The sequence below is a fragment of the Lissotriton vulgaris genome, chromosome 7 (assembly GCF_964263255.1).
Source record: "Lissotriton vulgaris chromosome 7, aLisVul1.2, whole genome shotgun sequence".
NCBI classification, from domain to species: Eukaryota; Metazoa; Chordata; class Amphibia; order Caudata; family Salamandridae; genus Lissotriton; species Lissotriton vulgaris.
Window position 1 is genome coordinate 1,763,871,802 of NC_141695.1, and position 24,778 is coordinate 1,763,896,579.

A 24,778-nucleotide genomic window follows, 5' to 3' on the forward strand; every position below is an offset into this window, starting at 1 on the left:
TACAAGAGATATGGTAAGGAGGAATATCTTGGTCATAGGAGATGATTGAGGTTGAGGCTTCTTGGAGCCCGAAGATCTCTGAGGAAGAGAGCCAACAAGCTTTTGCAATGGCAAGTTGACGTGGTGCAGATGCGTTCTGTTCCTGAGGTTACGACGAGGGATACTGGCCTCAAACTCAGTGAGAAGATAGTGCAGGCCTCGAGGGAGTTGAAGAACCACCACCTGTGTTGCTGAGCCTTTCAGAGTCCGTGGGAGCCCAGAATCAGCAGACTGGTCAGCTCTGTTTCCGTGCCTGCAGATGCAGGGAAGTGACTCCTTCACTTCAAGGGAGATTCCTTCAGGTGTCTTGGATGTCCACAGGCCTTGGGAGGATCCTGTTTGAAGCACAGGCACAGATTCTGCAGCAGACGAGCAGGACTACGAGGCCAGGAGCAGCAGTAGTCTTCCGAGTTACAGTCTTGGTGCCCAGAGCAAAGTCCAGTGATGTCCAGAATGCCCAGACGGTTGAAGCAAAAGTGGTGTCAGATTTGAATCTTGTCCCACGACACATCTAGGGACCCACCTACAGGCAAGCCCTTAAGTACCCTAAGGAAAGGTTTGGGACATTTCAGGGGTCCCTCCCAGAGGAGGGGCTGTACAGTGGGGAGGGCACTCCCATGTCCTTTGTCCAGTTTCACACCAGAGTGGGAGGCAACGGCTCTCTGAACTGGTTTGAACTGGAGTATGCAAGGAGGGCACCGCATGTGCTCTTCAAGCAGTCTTTGTGGTGCTGACTAGCATCCCCATCCTGCCCCAACACACTAAACCCCATCTGGGAGGTGGTCACACCTCCATTCGACAGGATATCTATTGTTCTGCCTTCCCCTGCTCAAGCTTGGCTCAGCAGCAGAAGGAGAAGGGCAGAAACTTGTCTCTGGTCGCTGTCTGGTTCTGGAAGACTGGTACCGGGATCACTGAGGGCCTCATGGAGGATCTTTACAGTGCCTGAAATCATAAATCCCACACAGTTAACCGTGTGGGAGGTATGATTCCAACATGTTTGATACCAAACATGACAAGGTTCATTAAAGCCAGTTTAGAGATGGTCATCACGTAATGACGCATGGCCCCTCTATATATCGAAGTGGCTTATGCACTTACAACCCGGGAGCACGGACTATGAAGGTTTTAGTGTTGTCCCGCTCATGAAGGGGCATCCTCATACTTAGAACCGATTACCCTGCCTTCAGGCTTGAAAGGCCTGCTTTAGGGGAGACTTATAGGTATTAAGTACAGTGACCTTAGATATAGGGAAACCTATATCTGCCGTAAGTGGTGCTAGCACCAGCTTACACAGGCTGCAATGGCAGCCCTGTAGTCACAGTTTGAGTGGTCTCTCATGGGTGGTATAATACATGCTTCAGCCCATGGGGGACCCCTGGGGTACCTATGCCCTGCGTACCTCGTTACCATATACTAGGGACTTATAAGGATACACCAGTGACCAATCTGGGATGTATCTATGTACTCACCATAACTAATTTAGGGGAGATAGCACATGGACGGTGGTTCTGATTAGCAGGGTCAAAGTCAGACTAGTCAGAAACAGCATAACACCAGGCGGAAGTGGGGGTAACCATAAAAGCAGAGTCTACTTTCCTACAGACATGGATACCTTATATGGACTAAAAGGTATGTTTTTTGAGGTGAGCCAGAAGACGTTCCTGTCTAGTAGGGGCTATGTCTATTTATTGGGAGGCCTTTCCTTTTCTGCCGGAGATGCTGTTAGTTTCCTTTGTGATTATATCAATTATAATGAGATGACTTTCCTTTTCTACCAAGGACTCTGTCCTCTCCACTTATAATTTAGCTGTTCACTTGGGACTTAGAATAATTGAATTTCTGACTATGTAATATGCATTTGTGACTTCACAGCATATTTTGCATTACTCTGTACCCCTTTGGTTTTGGATTTTTGTTATAAAACCCTTTAACTATTCCTGATCTAGAACTCAGTTACTGAATGTTCCTAGTTAATTATTTATACTCAGCTAAACTAATGTTAGGTCTGATAATGAGGATGGTGTTCTTTACTGATCGAGCGAGGATTGAAGTGGAACCGCTCATGGTAAAATTTGGGGTGATCTGAATTTCAGAGTGCCTAACCTTTGGGATTTGGGGTTCTGCTCCCCATACTAAAAGGTCCATTTCAGTGCTTGTCTGTCACCAAAGGATAAAGGAAATTCATGCTTCACCCATGTCAATCACCTATAATCTGCAACACGTAACCCTTGTTACACAAGAAATTCACACCAAACTTCACTCTGACCTACCTCTCTCTGGAATAGAGACGATCATCGGGGTGGAAGTCCGAATGTTATTTCCTCCAGCTTCAGGTGCTAAAAAGCAATCAGAAATTCAATCTACGAATCCTTTGAGCACTTAATTGTGAAGTGCATCACCAGGCCCTCTGATTTCTTATCCTTGGAAACTATTTCCCTGTTCCACAAAAACCATTCCTTCTTTCCATCACTCATTTGTGACCCAAATAAAGGTTCTACCTCTATCCAAACTAACAGTTCTGATTAACATCTGCAACAGTTGTGTCAATGACATACTGAAAACCTTCCTCAAGAAGTAATCCTATATAAGGAGTCTTTAAAGTTCAGGTGTATGGTATGTCACACAATGAAGACACAATGGGTCCCATCACCAATCATCTACTGTGGCAGCACCAGCTTCCGCAAGACGGTGTCATTATCTGCTCACCTGGGAAATTAATGTTTTTAAAAAAAAACATATTTCTTCATCCACTTATTCAAATTGTCCCCAAGTCAAACTTTCATCATAAGAGAACTTGTCCTGGATTGAAGTGACTATAGGTATGAATTTACTGCCCTTCTCCCTAGAAAAATCTCAATGACAGACTAGAGTTTGGCCTAATAAGCCAAACTCTGGTGAGACAATCCACGTTTCTAAAATGTCTATTTTCATTTTATCCATCAGATTCTGACTCTCTTGTCAACTCGTGTAGGCAAGAAATAATAAATAAAGACTATGCTAGTGCTTGGAGATCCTATTTAACGGAGAGTCCAACCACTTTTAAGTTCCTTTCTTTGGAACACTTGGATAGAAACAACATTGTTTTGAAGCAGATGTTAAATCAATCAACTATTTTTTTAATCGTTTTTATTGGATAAGGAGGAATTTGCAAAAAAATAAGCATTCTTGGTCGGTTATTACTGGTATCATAAAACCGAGCCCCAACCCTACTTAACTTCCCATTAAAAAACGGTTTTAAGGGATAGATATCTCATGTCAAAATTTGGTCGCTATCAAACAAAGGATGGGACTCCGAGATGGGTACAACATTGGCAAACAAAATTGCAGATTCTGCGGTTGTGTCAATAAAATGCTATTGCATATTGTATATATTTTCCTTAGGTTGCGACAAGAGAGGCAAACATTGTTAAAATCCATTTTTAAGGCAATAGGAGTAAGAACATACAACCAAGCAATTATTTTGTGCCTCTGAGGGCATACCACCACTTTAACAACCCATTTTGTTAAGTTCATCCTTATAGCTGAGAAGGAACTGACCCAGGCTGATGTTTTGTCTGTGTTACAGGAATAATAAATGGTTATATTAATAAGCTTGTTTGTGTATTAGTATTGCTATTGCACCGATGTAAGATGGGTGTCAGTTAAGGTAAAATCTTACTGTTGTAATTAGTAATGTTCATTACGACCAGATATTAAAGTTAGCCAATCTATGTTATGTTATGTTATGTTAAATTAATTTTATATAGCGCACAGCTACCCTACAAGAGTTTCCCAGCGCTAAACCTGACAGAAGAAAAAAGAATAAAAGAAATTGGAAATACAGTTCACAGTGAATTAAATAACCAAGTTTTTAAAAGTTTACGAAAATTCATATATGAAGTTTCATTTTTAATTGCAATGGGAATAGAGTTCCATATGGACAACCTCCCATTCTTTTGAGTTTAATTGTGGGCACCAAGAATTTTTCCTGAGTAAGCGAGGGGGTGTTGAAGGGTGTACTAGAGTTTGCAAATATTTAGGAGCAGTGCCGGCTTTAATTGTATGCATATAATTCATGGCCTTAAACTTCACACAGTTTTCAGCGCGGAGATACTCCCTTGGGAGTTTATTCAAGCGCTCTACAAACCCGCAAATTAAATTTCAACCATAAGCCAATGAAGATTGCACAAAGCACTGGAAGTGGAATACGTTTTAGAGAGCTGGCAGCAGAGTTTTGTACCACTTGTAGTTTGCGTGTGACCTCCTTATTTGATCCCAAATAAAGGATGTTTTTCGCAGTCCATTCTAGATGTCACAAGCGCCTGGACTACGGTTTTCTGAGTGGAAACCGGAAGCATCCAAATCATTTTTTTGAACCATTTTGAAACGGTGAAACAGGTGGCTGCCACCTTTACTGCCTGCTGCTTCATACATAATTTGTCATCAATGAGGACTCCCAAGTTGTGAACATAATCAGTGGCTGAGGAGGATCACCCATTTCACACGGCCAATGCGGAGAGCCCCAAATATTTTTACTTTTACACAAAATAAGGGTCTCAACTTTTTCGCCGTTTAGCTTATGAATATTAGCTTGCATCCAAGATGCAATGTTCCTTAGACCATTCTGAAGAACTGAAGGTCCAGGGGTCTTTTCCGTAGAAAGGGAAAAGATGAGCTGGGTATCGTCAGCATAAAAGAAAAGGCACAACCCCGCCTCCTCTGCTATTGTTGCCAAAGGTTTAACATACAGATTAAATAGAGGAGGGCTTAGGATAGAGCCTTGGGGTACCCCATAAGAAGAAGAGTGAATTTTAGAAGTGGCTCTAGATGAGAAAACTTGAAAAGTTTTTTTAGCTAGAAAAGATGAAAGCCAGCCAAGTGCTGAGCCAGTAATGTCAAAGGATTGCAAGGATTTAATTAACACAGCATGGGACACCGTGTCAAATGCAGTGCTCAGGTCGAGCAATATAAGGGCCACGGTGTCCCCAGAGTCCAGTCTCTGTCGTAACATTTCAGATACTCCAAGCAGAGTTGTCTCGGTGGAAGAAGTGGGTACAACATAGGCAAACAAAATAACCTTGTTGCTCTATTGGTATTGCTATTGCACCGGTGTAAGATAGGTGCCAGTTAAGGTAAAACCTTACAGTTGTAATTACTAAAGTTCATTACGACCACATATTAAAGTTGGTCGATCTACCTAAAATTAGTCAAATAATTCTAATCTTAACTTGCGCCTTTAAAATAAAATTGCAAGAACAAAGGCACGTAGGCATTTTAAACTTTTTAATGATAGTTATTTGAATTTATCAATGAGTCCTCCAATGGATAGTTTCCGAAATGTGTTCTGAAACATAGGTTATCTTCCATATGATCCTAATAAAAAGCTGTTAAGCTTTGAGTGGAGACATGAAGGCACTTTATTGATTAAGAAATTATTTATTATTATTAAATGTGAAGTCTTTGTCAAGTACAACTCGTTCTAAGAGATTGCACAAAGGCACTTTAATTACAGGGCTGGGCCAGGCGGCTAAGATTGAACGCATGGAAGTTTTTATTATTAATGTATAGAGTGGTTACATAATGAAATGGACGAAATATTACTTTTATGACGTTTTATGGGATTTCAATAGTCCAGTACGGTATGTCATCCCTGAATTATCTTGAAATTGGTAATGAATCTGTTAAAATATTCTTTTTGACGACTCTGTTTTAAGACTTGTTGCTTTTATTCTCCATGATTGTAGTGATTTTTAATAATTGGTCAATAGAGACTTACATACGACTGATGCACAAAGTGTTTACCATATTCACTGTTGTGGTTTCGGGCATGTTTTTCTCTGATTTTAAAATCTCACTCTACTATGTTATGCTCTCTTCAGATTCTGAAATCCTCCAGCGAATCCTCCTCTTGTCAGTCAGCCCAGGTCTCCCTCCTCTCTGGCAGATGACTACCACAAAGCATCAGACAATGCACTTGAATATCTAATAAAGAATGAAGTATTGAAGAGAAACAAAGTGACACATGAGACCTTATCTGTGATCATTTCCGGAATCACAAAATCCTCGCCACCCCTCATCAATGACCTGAGAGTAACAAATGTTGAGGAGAGACCGTCCTTCTCCACCTTAATCTAGTGCATTTAATATCATTATTCAGAAAGAAATCCTTCAATAGTTACAAACTTCTGAATTTAAAAAGATTGATATTATGTCTAAAATGTTGAGACATTACATTCAGTGGGGTAAATAAACTTTGTCAAATTGTCACTTATTTCAAACAGTCAAAACACTTTTACTACATTACATTTGCCTTTTAATTGCCCACTTTAAGCATTAACACTCCAAATTTTCAATACAATTCTAAATTATCCTATGAAATATATGGCAAAGGAATATATAGTGTATGTATTTATGCAACACGTTTCTACCCAAGAGACATTGGAGAGTTGTCAATTAAGGCGTTTGACATGTACTTTCGGTTAGTTCCATCTTGTACATACCGATTACGTATATTTTGTCCCATCCACATAACATAACGGTATTACACAGGTGACCTTTAACCCAGTAGCTTACTTCTGTCTCTCCAACATCGAGCTCTTGGTACCATATCTTAATCCCTGTACCTGACGTACACAAAACATGTCCCCAAGCACAGTAGATTTATTCTGTACAGGGGTCACCACCTTTTTCATTCATGGCCAACAGCCAGCTGCATATGCTCATGTTTGTTTAGAAAATGATTAGCAGAAGATTAGTGAATGTTTTCAACACATATTGATTCTAGAAAACCCCAAATTGACCACTTTAGTATAAAAGACTCTCACTCCCACTTATCGAGAGAGGAAGAATTCTTTTCAGACTGGACCGAGACTCTGCAGGCTGATCCTTCGACAGGCAGAGATATGACATCCCGTGCGGGGTGCCATCCTCGATGCAGAGATGGGGTCCTTCATTCAGAACCATCAGGTGAGGATTTAGCACTTCCCCGGGGAATTCTTGGCTCCATTAGGTTCCATTAGGACATGTCCTAGCACTTATACATATATACTTCACCTACACCTCTTGGCTAGGCACGGTTAGGTAGGATACGCATCCTAGGAGTACGGTAAGGCTATTGTTTTCTGTAATATATTTTTATTCATCTTATTAGTATTATGGTAGAAATGTATCTACTTTTTACGATATTGGTTTTAGTGATTACGTTTATCTGCTCCTGTCTTTTGATTGTCGCAGCTAACATATTTCATACTAGACTGTTGCTTGACCAATAAACCATTCCAATCGTCATTCTATGTGTTCTGAGAAAAGTAAGCACGAGTGACTGAGCAAAAGATATCTTATTGTTTCCACTGTATCTGAGGAATCAGGGTTGTCATGTTCACTGGTTGCCAGAGACTACCTACCACATTATATAGTACAGGGGGGGGTAGTGGCACTGTAGAGCTAGCAGGTCTAACGGCTGACTCATCCTGTGGGGGTGTCCAGAGTCTGTATTCACAACAAGCCCTCAGTTTAGGTCAACCAAAATGTGAAGGTCCTGGGGGGTCCTACGAACTACTTGACACGTTAGGGCGGAGAACCTTGGAGAATAATTATTTAAGATTATGTACACAGTTTTGCTGTTTCTACATTTTCATTTAACAAATTGATAGAGTCACTTTTCTTTTTTGAGTTTTGGAAGGTCACTGAAATCCAGCTATAGTTTTAAACCCCTATATGAGCTAAGAGGGAAGTTATATTTTTAAATACATTAGAGGTGATAATAAAGGGCAGTCAGGCTCTAAACCATGTGTTAACTGATTAATTTAACCAATTAAGATCAAGCCTTTCTCTGAACCAAATAGGGTCTAGTATTTTTCAAATGAAGATAATTCATTATCTTCATGCTGCAGTTTATTTATAGAAAGATGATGTAATATTTGACTGGAGGCCGGATAAAGAATGTGAAGGAGGGCTTTATTTAGCCGAACATGAAGCAAAAAGGGCCTCCAAGCAATGGTAGGCTGGTGGCTGTTTTGTAACCAAAACACACATGCACTACTGGGAGGTGACTGAAACTTAGTCAGTCACCAAAGGATAAATGAAATTCATGCTTCATGCATGACAATCACCTATAATCTGCAACACACAACCCTTGTTACACAAGAAATTCACACCAAATTTCACTCTGACCTACCTCTCTCTGGAATAGAGACGATCATCGGGGAGGAGGTCTGGATGTTATTTCCACCAGCTTCAGGAGCTACAAAGCAATCAGAAAATTCAATCTATGAATCCTTTGACCCCTTCATTGTGAAGTGCATCACCAGGCCCTCTGATTTCTTATCCTTGGAAGCAATTTCCATGCTCCACAAAAAACATTCCTTCTTTCCATCACTCATTTTTGGTCCAACTAAAGTTTCTAGCCTCTATCCAACCTAACAGTTCGGATTAACATCTGCAACAGTTGTGTCAATGACATATTGAAAACCTTCCTCAACAAGTAATCATCAATAAGGAGTCTTTAAAGTTCAGGTGTATGGTTTGTCACACAAGGAAGTCACAATGGGTCCCATCACCAATCATCTACTGTGGCAGCGCCAGCTTCCGCAAGGAGTTGTCATTGTCTGCTCACCTGGGAAATTAATGTTTTTTTTTTAAATACATAATTGTTCAAATTGTCCCCACAGCAAACTTTCATCATTAGAGAACTTGTCCTGGATTGTTACCAAGTGACTTTAGGTATGAATTTACTGCCCGTCTCTCTAAAACAATTTCAATGACAGACTAGCGTTTGGCCTAAAGAGCCAAACTCTGGAGAGACAATCCACATTTCTAAAAAGTCTATTTTCGTTTTATCTATCAGATTCTGACTCTCTTGTCAACTCGTGTTGCCAAGAAATAATAAATAAAGACTATGCTAGTGTTTGGAGATCCTATTTAACGGAGAGTCCAACCACTTTTAAGTTCCCATCTTTGGAACACTTGGATAGAAACAACAATGTTTTAAAGCAGATGTTAAATCAATCAACTTTTTTTAATCGCTTTTATTGGATAAGGAGGCGATTGCAAAAATTAGCATGCTTGGTTGGTTAATTGATGGTATAATAAAACCGAGCCCCAACCTTATTTAACCTTCCATTTAAAACTGGTTTTAAGGGATAGATATCTTATGTTAAGATTTGGCTGCTATCAAACAAAGGATGGGACTCCGAGATGGGAACAACATTGGCAAACACAACATTTCAGATTATGTGGTTGTGTCAATGAAACGCTATTGCATATTGTATGTATTTGCTCTAGATTGCGACAAGAGAGGCAAACACTGTTAAAATCAATTTTTAAGGAAATAGGAGTAAGAACGTACCGCAAAGCAATTATATTGTGTCTCTTAGGGAATATCTCTTGGGGAATATCTCCGCTTTAACAACCCATTTTGTTAAGTTCATCCTTATAGCTGAGAAGAAACTGACCCAGGCTGATGTTTTACCTGTGTTACAGTAATAATAAATGGTTGTATTATTAGCCTTGTTGTTGTATTAGTATTGATATTGCACTGGTGTAAGATGGGTGTCAGTTAAGGTTAAAACCCTACTGTTTGTAATTAGTAAAGTTCATTATGACCAGATATTAAAGTTGGCGATATACCCAAAATGAGTCAATTTCAATTCAATTCAAGAATCTTTATTCGGTGATTAAAAAACACCATAAAAGCACACATACATATACATAGATAAAAAAGCATTAAATATTAATCAAGATCCTTGTACATAGATAATACAATAAAAATGCCAACATACAGGGACGTGAATTTAGAATAAAGAGTCCCAAGTCTTTCATTCCTCTCCCCTCGTCATCCTTAGTCGGACCGCAACCTTGATAAAGTTCATAACACAGCACAAGGTTAGCGGGTCAGAAGCTTTTTGCAAAAAGACTAGTGCATCCCTGGCGTGTTCCTGTTGGGCTTTTTTTAAGATATTTACTAGGAATCTGCGCCTGGGCATAGAGAAATAAGGACAAAGCAAGATAAAATGAAGGGAGTCCTGCGGAGACCGATTGTCGCAGCCGCAGGGTCCCTTCTGCTCAATTGACGTGGTGAAGCCAACATAAAGGGAAGTAAGTTCAGTCTAAAGCGACACATGAGAAATCTATCCTGTGTATTATGCACAAGATACAGATAGGGCTCCATACCCTCCACACTCTTCACCAGATTATAAGCCCTCACAGTCTTTTTCTCTCCTTCAGCCACAGCACGGCATTGGGTTTTCCGCTCTAGAAAAATTTCCCCTACTTGTTTCTTATGCTGTGCTGAAATGGTTGTGGGGTTCCTGAAGAGGTTTCCAAACCCTAGATCCTCAAGAGTGTTTCTCACATATTTAAGCCAGGGGATGCGCATACAGTGAGTCCTACCTAAGCAGTCCATTAAAATTTCTCTGCTTAAGTGCGCATCTGGATTTACCCAGATTTTTAGCCAGGCCACGATTGGCCTAAGTTTTAACAGATCATCCAGGTATGGCCTCCCCAGCTCCCTATGAACTATGAATCCAGCAGTACTGGGTGGTGCCCTCAGGATAGATTTCAGGTATCTGTTTTCTTCCTGTTCAATTCTGGTGGTGTTCACAAAGCCCCAAACTTCTGCCCCGTAGCTTACTTTGGAGCATGTTATGGAGCCGTACAAGTTCATCACCTGTTCCAGACTCCATCTGCCCACCCTCCTGCCATATCCAGCTATTGCCCCATTAGAGGCGATCATTTTACTACAACGTTCTGCCACCAGGGAGTTAAATTGAAGAGCACCATCAACGGTTACTCCAAGATAGGAGAACGTTTTAACCTCCTCTAAACAATGAGTACCTATTGTGTAAGAGAATTTAGAGGAAGGTTTTTTGCCTGCCAGGAGCACGTATGATTTGTCTAGGTTGACAGATAGATCCAGGTTACTCATGAACTTAACGAACCCGTCTATCAGGGTTTGTAGGCTTCGGGGTGTGCGTGCAAGCAAAACCGCGTCATCTGCATAAAGCAGGACAGGGATATGCCGCGTCCCGACCCTTGGGGAGTCTGCCTTTAGACCCAAAAGAAACTGCTCCAGGTTATTAATGTAAAGGGAGAACAAAAAAGGGGCAAGAATACAACCTTGTCTGACTCCACTTTTACATGGAAAAGAGTCAGACAATCCACCCTCCCTGTTAAATCTAACCTTGGCCGTAGTGTCGCTATGCAGTTCTCTCAATATGGTGATTAAACCACTCTCAATCCCCATGCCTGACATCATGTCCCACAACTTCCCTCTATTGACGTGATCGAATGCTGCTGCCAGGTCCATGAATCCCATATAAATGGGTTCATCACTGGCCAGAGTGTATTTGGCAGTCAGCATATATAGGTTCAGGCATTGGTTACTAGTGGACCTCCCTGACCTGAACCCATATTGAGTGTCCGAGAAGATGTTATTCTCTTCGGTCCACTCGGACAGTCTGTTCAGAATTGCCCTTCCCAGAAGTTTAGCCGATACGTCAATCAGGGAAATAGGCCGATAGCACTTAGGGTCGTCCTTGTTGCCCTTTTTGAAGATTGGCACAATGATCGCTTTAGACCATGATGGAGGGAGACCGCAGGTGATGGCAGTGTTTATAACCCTAGTCATCAGTGGGGCCCATAATTCTATATTACTAAGAAACAGGTCTGGGGGAATTCCGTCCGGACCCGGGGCTTTGTTCTTAGTTAGACTCTCCATCCCTGCCTTGATCTCCATAAGAGTAAATGCTACCGGGGGAACCTGACTTGGGGTTGCTGATGGCTCTGCGTGGGTGCCCGGCTCATGATTATACAAACTCCTAAAGTGGGTAACCAACTGCTCCGGGAGGATGTTAGCCCCTATCTCCGGAGAATCATTTTCTTGAAAGGTCGGTTTATTAATGATTCTCCAAAACCCCGCTAGGTCCTTTCTTTCCCCTGCCTCTCTCAGATCTGCCCATGCTTCTGCCTGCAGGGTGAGTTTCCTCCTTTTGGTCTCTTTTTTATATTTTTCTCTGCACGCCCTAATTTTTTGTGGATCCCGTGGTTTTGACTTAAGAGAGCATTTCAATTCCCTCGGTGCCTTAGAACATTCTTTATCAAACCACCGGGGATTTACCTGGTTACATGTGGGCACACTGGACCTTAGTAGTCCATCGATCAGGTTAGCAATATGATCGAACGCTTCTAGTAACCTTGGTCCCTGGACTTCCAGATCCAAACAATCATTAATGGCCAGTAAACCCTTGTCGCTCAAATTTTTATAAAACTTTACCCCATCTATTTTGGACCATTTCAATCTCCTGCCTTGATCGATAACCCTCTCCTCAATTAAACGATGGACATTAGTTCCAGTACCCACCCTATACGAGAGCGTTAAAACAAGCGGATTATGGTCACTGAAGCTGTTCCAGTCTATCCCTACACTGATTACTTTGTTGACCAGGGATCTCGAAACCACAATATAATCTATAATAGATGAGCAGCCCCTGCCCTTAAAAGTTGGTGGGAGCGTACCATCCGGCTGTGGGTCTATCATATTAATGGTGTGCTCTAGGTCGTACTTAAGCCGAAGCAACCTAAGAGCCAACCCAGTGGGCGAGTGAGAGAAATGCGGCCCCTTTTCAATTGGGCATTGTGCCCAGTCTGTATTTGCTTTGACCAATGCCGGGCAGAGGTGACAATTAAAGTCCCCCACCAAAAGCAGCCCGTGAGACGGCCCCTTATTCTGGGATGTGATTTCTTGTCCTAACCTATGATCGAGTTAAGTTAATACAGGGGTATGGTTATTTGCCAACTCAGTGTTATAGATGTTAAAGACAGAGAATCTTAACCCCTTTCCGTGGAACCGAACTACCTGGATCCCGTGTGAGATCCAGTCTGGGAAGGACCAGGTACCTGGGAGGTCTAAATCTACATAGATGGACAAACCGCCCATTGCTCTCCCTGAGCTGGATTTTCGGGCGGGAACAAAAAAGCACTTGTACCCCTGAAGGTAGTAATTATTCTCCACAACCCATGTCTCCTGTACACATATGATGTGAAATTTTCTAATGAAGTCAACCCATTCCTTGTTGTTAAATTTGCCCGCTATGCCTGCTACGTTCCAGGAGATGAGTCTCACACCCTCTCCACTCCATTCTGCACCCCCCTGGACCCTTGATCTTGTTTCCTGCATTGACACTTGCATTGCCCGCCCGTGTCCCCCTCCTGTACTATCTATGACTAATGCCTTAGATTCAACAAACTTGGGTTCCCCCACATCAGCCGCTAAGGTTTGCTGAGCATTAGAACTTTGCTCCTCCAACACCTCTACCAGAGCTCCCTTTTCTGTGCAACCCTGGGGGGCATTATCTGTTTGTCAATCGACCCCCTCTAGATCGTTCAGACAATTGAACCGGTTGTAGGTGTAAAAGGGTTGTTCTGGTCGGCCAAATAACGGCCTAGGGTTAAAGGCCTGGTGTCTCCCCCTCCTCCCAACCCTCTCCCAGCTGTCATGAATTTGGGGTGGCTGAAATGGGACTGGGGCAATGGGAAAAAAGAACGACACATGGAGGGTTTGGATGGTGGATTCCCTAGATCTATTTTTCCCTTGACATATATAGGACACCGTTCCTTTGTCCCTAAAGCTCACCAATATACAATCCCCTATAATGGATTTGTGTGTTCTCCCGACCATTGGTACCCTTCTTACCATTATGATTTCATTATTAAAATGGGTCGGGAGGGGTCTATTTATGTTTAACCACTTAATTACCCTACTTTTCAGGGCACAAAAGTCCTCAGTTTCACCTTCCCCAAGTGGGGGGACACCCGCCATGACTACAGTGAAATCGTTAGTCTCTGGGGGTAAATTAGGTCTACGTGGTCTCAGGGTGAGCTTCATTAAAGGGGTCGGGGTGGTATTATCTACCAGCTGTGCCGGGGGTACAGATCCTGGCGGAGGGTTGGGCATATTGGCGTTAAGGGGTTTAGTTGTTGCAGGCTTTACCCTTAATGGTTGTTGCGAGGCCGCCGCATTCGCGGCTTGTGGAGGGACTGAGTTCAAAACACTAGTTGCCGACTGTTGAGGGGCTACAGTGGGGGGAGTAGATTCTAGTTGCCTTCCCTGTCGACCAGCTGGAGTTTTCAGACTACCTAATGTGGCCTCCAAAATGGTTAGTCTGATCTCAATCTTTTTTATACTTTCGCTGATCGGTAATAATAGAGACCTTAGCAGGAATTCTAGGTTTCCAAGCGGGACAACAGACAGGGGAATATTAGCAATACTGGCTCCTGTATCTTTTATCGTAACAGGAGCTAAATCCTCATGAGCAATGGGTTTAGGGTGTGAATCAGCCGATGATTTCTCTACTAATACAGGGGTTTTTATAAACTTCCCAAAGTCCGAATGGGGAACCTTGGGTTTGTTCCTTCCTTGAGCTCCGTTCGATTTCCTCCTGCGTTTATTGGGAGGGGGTCCAAAAGCTACTTGTGTGGTGACTGGCTTAGATTTAGCTTTCCTGGTCTTGAGGGCTGGGGGGGGTTGGGAAACTAAATCAATGGTCACCCTGGTAGGGCTAGGACTGATAGCTGGGGCTGTACTCATGACTGCAACTGGTGAAATATTAGTGCAATCCATCAGCAGAAGTGGGACATCATCAATTCGGGACAGCTCCTCCCTGGGTGTAATGGGTTGTTCTCCAAGGGGGGTATTTTTCAAGTTGTCTATTGAGCGTCTCCGTTCTGCCCTTAACTTGGACAGATTACACTCTGTATCCCCCTCCCCCACTGCCCGGGAGAAATAATTCTCTAGGGTCCTATTTTTTACTCCTCCCGGCTTCAATGGGGTACTCTCCCTTGCCGGGGACGGCATGATAATCGTAATGAGTTGTACTAGGCGGGGGGCTTTAACAGTACAATGAGTCCAGGGGTCGAATGCACGACCCAAGAGGGTAGGCCCTGCCCGGCCTACTTCGGCCTAGGACGGCCTTGGACGGTCCCGCCCTTGTCCCGGGCTTCTCCCGGCGCCCTCCCGCGCTGCTGAACACTCAGCTGGTGATATACTGGCGGAAGAGAAAGGGGAGGAGCCTACGGGGGGAATGTCCCAGCTATTGGCTATATGGGGTTATAGGCAATCCTGGGATTTAAAGTCCGTGGGCAGTAACAGGTCAACAGGCGTCCTTGCGAGTCCCAGGGCAAATGGGAATCCCAGCAGAATATGAGGCAGGTGGGGCTGGGCGGGGCGGTCAGGGAGAGCGGGCCAGCTGGAATCGGCCTGGGCAACCCGGGACTCCTGGAAAACTGAGTCCGGGTTGCTGCTCGCAGCCCTGTCACACACTCACCGCCCAACACAAGCAGCAGCCTCGGTAAGCTCCCTCCTGCGACGCTGGGCCCGCGGAGCGGGTTCCGCTAGCTGTAGCAAAGAGGTCCGTGGGCAGCAACAGGTCAACAGGCGTCCTTGAGAGTCAAATAATTCTAATCTTAACTCACTCCTTTAAAAAAACAAATATGTCAGAACAAAGGCACGTAGGCTTTTTAAACGTTTTCATGATATTTATTTGAATTTATCAATGAGTCCTCCAATAGATAGTTTCCGAAATGTGTTTTGAAAAATAGATTTCCTTTCATATGATCCTAATAAAATGCTGTTAAGCTTTGAGTGGAGACACAGAGGCACTTTATAGATACAGGTATTATTCATTATTATATTTGATGTCCGTATCAAGTATAGCTTGTTCGAAGGGATTTCACAAAGGCACTTTAATTAAGATTGAACGCATGGAAGTTTTTATTATTAATATATAGAGTGGTTACATAATAAAATGGACGAAATATTACTTTTATGATGTTTTATGTGATTTCAATAGTCCAGTACGGTATGTCATCCCTGAATTATCTTGAAATTGGTAATGAATCTGTTAAAATATTCTTTTTGACGACTCTGTTTTAAGACTTGTTGCTTTTATTCTCCATGATTGTAGTGATTTTTAATAAGTGGTCAATAGAGACTTACATACGACTGATGCACAAAGTGTTTACCATATTCACTGTTGTGGTTTCGGGCATGTTTTTCTCTGATTTTAAAATCTCACTCTACCATTTAATGCTCTCTTCAGATTCTGAAATCCTCCAGCGAATCCTCCTCTTGTCAGTCAGCCCAGGTCTCCCTCCTCTCTGGCAGATGACTACTACAAAGCATCAGACAATGCACTTGAATATCTAATAAAGAATGAAGTATTGAAGAGAAACAAAGTGACACATGAGACCTTATCTGTGATCATTTCCGGAATAACAAAATCCTCGCCACTCCTCATCAATGACCTGAGAATAACAAATATTGTGGAGAGACAGTTCCTCTCCGCCTTAATCTAGTGTATTTAATATCATTATTCAGAAAGAAACCCATCAATAGTTACAAACATCTGAATTTAAAAAGATTGGTATTATGTCTAAAATGTGGAGACATTACATACAGTGGGGTAAATAAACTTTGTCATATTATCACTAATTTCAAACAGTCAAAACACTTTTACTAAATTACATTTGCCTTTTAATTGCCCACTCTAAGCATTAACCATCCAAATTTTGAATCCAATTCTAAATTATCCTATTAAATATATGGTGAAGGAATATATAGAGTATGTATTTATGCAACACATTTCTACCCAAGAGTAATGGAGAGTTGTCGACTAAGGCGTTTGTCATGTCCCTTAGGTTACTTCCATCATGTACACACCGATAATGTACATTTCGTCCCATCCACAGGACATAACAGTATTACACAGGTGACCTTTAACCCAGTAGCTTACTTCTGTCTCTCCAACATCGGGCTCATGGTACCATATCTTAATCTCTGTACCTGGCGTACAAGAAACATGTCCCCAAGCACAGTAGATTTATTCCGTACAAGGGTCACCACCTTTTTCATTCATGGCCATAGTCAGCTGCATTTGATCATGTTTGTTTAGAAAAGGATTAGCAGAGGATTAGTGAATGTTTTCAACACATATCGATTCTAGAATAACCCCAAAGTGACCACTTTAGTATAAAAGACTCTCGCTTCCCCTTATCGAGACAGAGGAAGAATTCTTTTCAGACTGGACCGAGACTCTGCAGGCTGATCCTTCGACAGGCAGAGATATGACATCCCTTGCTGGGTGCCATCCTCAATGCAGAGACGGGGTCCTTCATTCAGAACCATCAGGTGAGAGGTTAGCACTTCCCCAGGGAATTCTTGGCTCTATTAGGTTCCATTAGGACATATCCTAGCACTTATACATATATGCTTCACCTACACCTCTAGGCTAAGCACGGTTAAGTAGGATACGCATCGTAGGAGTACACCAATGCTATTGTTTTATGTAATATATTTGCATTGCAAATGCTTGTTATAATATTGGTACTAGCGATTACGTTTGTCTGCTCCTGTCTTTTGATTGTCGCAGCTAACATGTTTCATACTAGACTGACGCTTGACCAATAAATACTTTTTGAAACCATTCCAATCGTCATTCTATGTATTCTGAGAAAAGCGAGCATGAGTGACTGAGCGAAAGATACCATATTGTTTCCACGATACCTGAGGGATGAGGGTTGTCATGTTCAGTGGTTGCCAGAAACTACCTACCACACTGTATAGTGCAGAGGGGTGGTAGTGGCAATGTAGAGCTAGGAGGTCTAACGGCTGACTCATCCTGTGGGGGTGTTCAGAGTCTGTATTCGCAACAAGCCCTCAGTTTAGGTCATTCAAAACTTTCGGTTCCTGTAGGGTCCTAGGAACTACATGACACGTTAGGGCATAATACCTTGGAGAACAAATTATTTAAGATTATGTACACAGTTCTGCTGTTTCTACATTTTCATTTAACAAACAGTCACTTTTCTTTTTTGCGTTTTTGCAGGCCACTGAAATACAGCTATGGTTTTAAACCCCTATGTGAGCTAAGAGGGAAGTAATGTTTTTAAATGCATTGGAGGTGAAAATAAAGGGCAGTCAGGCTCTAAACCATGTGTTAACTGATTAATTTAACCAATTAAAATCAAGTCTTATTCAGGACCAAGTAGGGTCAAGTATTTTTCTAATGAAGATAATTCATTATCTTCATGCTGTAGTTTATTTATAGAAAGATAATGTAATATTTGGCCGAAGGCCGGATAAAGAATGTGGAGGGCTTCATTTATCCAGGCTTGAAGGCAAAAGGGCCTCCAAGCAATGGTAGGCTGGTGGCCATTTTGTAACCAAAAACGAATGATGCACTACTGGGAGGTGACTGAAACTTACTCCAGAATCCTTCCATGATGAAGTCTGACCATCCTTGTTCTCAGAATGTCTCGCAAAGGGGGCTACTTGAGGATATGATGTCAGATATCTCCATGGTGAACCCCTGGAGATTACTCCTGCCCACAACTTGGGACTACACTTACACTTCCTGTTATCCCCACCCTTGTGGCACATGTCCTTGACACCGCCATACCAACAGGGGTTTCAGATCACAATACCAGTCACCTCTAGCGCGATCTGGGTGTGTTGAAACCACCACTGAGTCAATGGAGAATGAACCTGTCTCACTGCAAATTGCCTGATGACAACTACACTCCCAACGCGAGGTATTTTTGGAACATAATAAAGAGTCAATTGTTTCCCCTAATAACATTTGGGCCGCAAGAAAGGGAACTGTAAGGGGATATCATCTGGGACACATCCCATAGGAAACAAGAGGCCTCCAAGAAACTAGAAATAATTGATAATGGTATAATGATACACTTTCATAAGCGAAAAAAATCTTGTCACTATTATCAAATTAGCCAATTATGAACCCACCAGCAACCCTGACTCAGAAATACATGATCAAGAAGGCTCTGCAACCTAGTCCTGAGGTTACTGATTAACAGGTCACAGGTGGGGTGACACGTAGCTGGCAGACAAAGCACAAACAGTGAACCCAGGTCCATCCCCCAGATAATCACAGCAACACCACAGTGGTCCAGGGAACTTGGCCCCAATAAAGCACATATGGCCAGAGGGGTGCGCACAATCCCAAAACACCATAAAGGCAGATGCCACATGGAGTTAGGTACACAAGCCAATCAGGACACAGCTCACACAGTACACGCAGTGATGAAGCGCCCCTCATGCTGGATGTCTGGACACATTACCCGCTGGCCCACATTGTGTCCAGCCAAGGTTGAAGCCCACCTACATTTGTTATCAAGGGCCCTATTTATGACCCAACAGACACAGCCCCTATCTTTTAACAAGCAAGGATCGCCAGAAGCAATTCTATGATACCCAATAACGGTATAAAGACTCGCTCAGTTTGATGGTACTTTGAGATAGTCCTCAGACTTGCTTCAGTAACTGTGCTCCTGGTCGAAATGTTTAATTAAACCAACTGTTCCTGTTTTGCCAAAAAACTTCTTCTCTTTAGTTTTTTCAAGGTAAATTCAGATTTGAGCAACGTGGCACAAAGATAAAATGGCCACCTGAATGTTCCACAAACAACATTCGACGCACATCCACAAGGCCAAGCGGCCACACCAGCTGAGGAAAATTAACACCAAACGAAGTTGATTGTCATCTAAATCATCGTTGACAAGTTCCTCAATATCAGCATCAAGTGAAAGTAAAGATGATGGCTGTGCAATGTTGATGTTTACCTCAGAGAAACATGCTTGTGTGGGACTAGTCGCATGTGAAGAAATGCACAAGTGAAGAAAGAAAAGAAAAAAAAAAAAAATACAATGGATTATCTCTATTGCCCCAACTTATGCCATTGAGAACTAAAATATATACATCGGCTGCCTTGACACCCTTAGAAAGTCAAGGATCATTTGAAGCTACGATAAAACACAAGAATACCCAAGTGCAGGCTCCCATTCATGAACTTCCAGGTACGGCGTCCAGTGCCTGTTTACTCAGCTCCAGGACAGCTGCTGATATGGGACTGATAGCATGAATGCTCACTAAGTTTACAGTTACATATAAAGGAGGATTTCTGTCCTATTGCTCAGGGATACAGACGAGTGCATTTCATTTGCAGAAGGCCGTTGAAAAAGAACTTGAGTCAATACTCAGACATGATATCATTGAACGTTCCGCTGGTCCGACGCCATGGGTTTCTCTCATAGCGGTAATGCCCAAAAAAGGCAGTGAAGGAGCTGTAGGCTTCTGCCTTGACGTATTTCATGAACAAGGCAATCTAGGTCAGCACTTTGCTGAAACGATAACACAATTAAATAGTGCGACGGTCTTCTCTAGCCTGATGTAAATAAGGGATATCATCAGATGCTCGAGGAGAATTACAAGGACATTACACCCTTTTCTGCACCTATCAGTCTGTTCTGATATAAAAGACTGCGTTTTCGTGTGTCATCAGCCACAGAGCTCTTCCAAGACATCATTCGATGTATCATACAGCCTGTCGTAAATGCTTTCAATTATAGTGATGACATATTGGTTTTCGGAGCTACACAGAAGGAACACGATAAAGCTCTCACTCAAGTATGTCTTTTACTTGCAGATGCAGGTTTTACTTTGAATGCCGATAAATGTGAGTTCCGTAAAACAAGTTAAAATTCTTTGGTCATATCTTTTCTGATGGGGGCGATCCAGTTAGAGTAAAATGAGAGTCTCTGTAATGTAATCTCTCTGGGATCAATGATTGAGCAACTGCGTGTCCAATAATTGTTGACATTTGATTCTATTTTTTTTATCTGGTGTGGGATTTTTCTTGTGTGGTCGTGTGCTGCATAAATACTTTTCATATTGTTTCTGAGGTAGGTCGGCCTCTTATGTACCAACCTACCCAGGGTTAAGCACAGGGTAATTTAGTGACTTTTTTGTGGTTCACCCTGCAAGGGACTCTGGCTATTGCTTGATCAGGGCTCCCACCCTCGTCAACCAACAACACAATTTCTCACAGGCACCAACCAGGTTTGTTTGTCCCCTAAGATATTAGCAAGGTGAGGTAGATCTTCCATGGTGGGGACCTTGATGTGCGCCTGAGAGTCCTCGGCACTTGGGTGGTACGCTGTGCCGGAAATCTGTAAGGGCTAAACAGGGCTTTAGGAAGAGTGGGGCCTTAAGGGACCCCTTGTGAGAGAGACTGAGTAAGAGTAATATGTCTGCGTGAACAATTTAGGAATGATCGCTCTTTTAGGGTTTCAAGAGGAGATACAATCTTCTATGCTTTTCAAGCCAATGCCAAGCGGAGGAGAATAGCGAGTATATAGGTTTAACTCACTAATACATACATCATCGACTTAGTGCTACCGGTAAAGCCCCACCCTCTTTAACATCTACATGGCCCTTCTCGCGACCATTGTAAGAAACCACGGACTCAACATCATCCCTTACGCCGACGACACCGAGCTGATCCTTTCCCTCACCAACAAACCTACAACAGCCAGAACCAACTTCCACAGCAGGATGAAGGCCATGGCCACCTGGGCGAAAGATAACGGCCTCAAGCTCAACTCGTACAAGACCAAAGTACTCATCCTAGGACTCTATCCCTGAGCCTGGTACAAACTCTTGGTGGCCTGCTGCCCTGGTACCACCCCCCTCCCACCACTACGGACCATGCACGCAACCTCGGCATCATACTGGACTTCTTACTCTCAATGAACCGCCAGATCAACACCATATCCTCATCCTCTTTCCACACGCTTCGCGTACTCCGAAAGACATTCAGATGCATCACCATCAGACTAGAATACGGCAACACACTCTATGCCGGCATCACCCCGAAACAGATCAGGAAACTTCAGAACATCCAAAGCGCTGCAACCAGACTCCACTGGCTCCCAGTCATTAAGAGAATCACCTTCAATCCTCACATATGCCTACAACACTCTCTATGACGCAGGACCAGCATATCTGAACCACCATCTATCTTTCCAAGCACCCGCCAGACAGCTTTGCTCCGCCCAACTTGCCCTGGCCTGTGTCCCACGGATCCGCAAGGCCAGACACAGTGTAAGGTCCTTCTCCTACCTCACCACCAAGACCTGGAACACTGTGCCTCTCCACCTCAGCCAATCACCCTCACTGGCCATATTTAGGAAGGATCTCAAGACCTTGAACACTGTGCCTCTCCACCTCAGCCAATCACCCTCGCTGGCCATATTCAGGAATGATCTCAAGGCCTGGAACACTGTGCCTCTCCACCTCAGCCAATCACCCTCGCTGGCCATATTCAGGAGGGATCTCAAGACCTGGAACACTGTGCCTCCCCACCTCAGTCAATCACCCTCGCTGGCCATATTCAGGAAGGATCTCAAGACCTGGAACACTGTGCCTCTCAACCTCAGTCAATCTCCTACGCGCACCATATTCAGGAAGGGTCTCAAGACCTGGAATACTGTGCCTCTCCACCTCAGTCAATCCCCTTCGCTGGCCATATTCAGGCAGGATCTCAAGACCTGGAACACAGTGCCTCTCCACCTCAGTCAATCACCCTCGCTGACCATATTCAGGAAGGATCTCAAGGCCTGGAACACTGTGCTTCTCCACCTCAGTCAATCACCGACGCTGACCATATTCAGGAAGGATCGCAAGACCCGGAACACTGTGCTTCTCCACCTCAGTCAATCACCGACGCTGACCATATTCAGGAAGGATCTCAAGACCTGGAACACTGTGCCTCTCAACCTCAGTCAATCTCCTACACGCACCATATTCAGGAAGGGTCTCAAGACCTGGAACACTGTGCCTCTCCACCTCAGTCAACCACCGACGCTGACCATATTCAGGAAGGATCTTAAGACCCGGAACACTGTGCCTCCCCCCCTCAGTCAATCCCCCCGCTGACCATATTCAGGAAGTATCTCAAGGCCTGGAATACTGTGCCTCTCCACCTCAGTCAATCCCCCTCGCTGGCCATATTCAGGAAGGATCTCAAGGCCTGGAACACTGTGCTTCTCCACCTCAGTCAATCACCGACGCTGACCATATTCAGGAAGGATCGCAAGACCCGGAACACTGTGCCTCCCCCCCTCAGTCAATCCCCCCCGCTGACCATATTCAGGAAGTATCTCAAGGCCTGGAATACTGTGCCTCTCCACCTCAGTCAATCCCCCTCGCTGGCCATATTCAGGAAGGATCTCAAGGCCTGGAACACTGTGCTTCTCCACCTCAGTCAATCACCCTCGCTGGCCATATTCAGGAAGGATCTCAAGACATGGAACACTGTGCCTCTCAACCTCAGTCAATCTCCTACGCGCACCATATTCAGGAAGGGTCTCAAGACCTGGAACACTGTGCCTCTCCACCTCAGTCAACCACCGACGCTGACCATATTCAGGAAGGATCTCTAGACCTGGAACACTGTGCCTCTCCACCTCAGTCAATCACCGACGCTGACCATATTCAGGAAGGATCTTAAGGCCCGGAACACTGTGCCTCCCCACCTCAGTCAATTCCCCCCCGCTGACCATATTCAGGAAGGAACTCAAGACCCGGAACACTGTGCCTCTCCACCTCAGCCAATCACCCTCGCTGACCATATTCAGGAAGGATCTCAAGACCTGGAACACTGTGCCTCTCCACCTCAACCAATCACCCTCGCTGACCATATTCAGGAAGGATCTCAAGACCTGGAACACTGTGCCTCTCCACCTCAGTCAATCACCCTCGTTTACCATATTCAGGAAAGAACTCAAGACCTGGAACACTGTGCCTCTCCACCTCAACCAATCACCCTCGCTGACCATATTCAGGAAGGATCTCAAGACCTGGAACACTGTGCCTCTCCACCTCAACCAATCACCCTCGCTGACCATATTCAGGAAGGATCTCAAGACCTGGAACACTGTGCCTCTCCACCTCAGTCAATCACCCTCGCGGACCATATTCAGGAAGGATCTCAAGACCTGGAACACTGTGCCTCTCCACCTCAGTCAATCACCCTCGCGGACCATATTCAGGAAGGATCTCAAGACCTGGAACACTGTGCCTCTCCACCTCAACCAATCACCCTCGCTGACCATATTCAGGAAGGATCTCAAGACCTGGAACACTGTGCCTCTCCACCTCAGTCAATCACCCTCGTTTACCATATTCAGGAAAGAACTCAAGACCTGGAACACTGTGCCTCTCCACCTCAACCAATCACCCTCGCTGACCATATTCAGGAAGGATCTCAAGACCTGGAACACTGTGCCTCTCCACCTCAACCAATCACCCTCGCTGACCATATTCAGGAAGGATCTCAAGACCTGGAACACTGTGCCTCTCCACCTCAGTCAATCACCCTCGCGGACCATATTCAGGAAGGATCTCAAGACCTGGAACACTGTGCCTCTCCACCTCAGTCAATCACCCTCGCGGACCATATTCAGGAAGGATCTCAAGACCTGGAACACTGTGCCTCTCAACCTCAACCAATCACCCTTGCTGACCATATTCAGGAAGGATCTCAAGACCTGGAACACTGTGCCTCTCCACCTCAACCAATCACCCTCGCTGACCATATTCAGGAAGGATCTCAAGACCTGGAACACTGTGCCTCTCCACCTCAGTCAATCACCCTCGTTTACCATATTCAGGAAAGAACTCAAGACCTGGAACACTGTGCCTCTCCACCTCAACCAATCACCCTCGCTGACCATATTCAGGAAGGATCTCAAGACCTGGAACACTGTGCCTCTCCACCTCAACCAATCACCCTCGCTGACCATATTCAGGAAGGATCTCAAGACCTGGAACACTGTGCCTCTCCACCTCAGTCAATCACCCTCGCGGACCATATTCAGGAAGGATCTCAAGACCTGGAACACT

General features: G+C 44.0%; 1 protein-coding gene across 4 annotated transcripts in view; it reads right to left on the bottom strand.

The window, feature by feature from the left end:
• Window positions 1–24,778, bottom strand: part of LOC147706611 (uncharacterized) — an 89,363-nt gene that overhangs the window by 45,703 nt on the left and 18,882 nt on the right. For 3 of the 4 annotated variants that reach the window (XM_086933097.1, XM_086933098.1, XM_086933100.1), the window contains 2 exons: window positions 8,198–8,263; window positions 2,313–2,378 (listed from right to left, as the gene is read on the bottom strand). In XM_086933097.1, the coding sequence (XP_086789223.1) occupies window positions 2,313–2,378; window positions 8,198–8,263 (132 nt within the window). The remainder of the gene's footprint in view (window positions 1–2,312; window positions 2,379–8,197; window positions 8,264–24,778) is intronic. The other variant, XM_086933099.1, reaches the window with a different exon arrangement.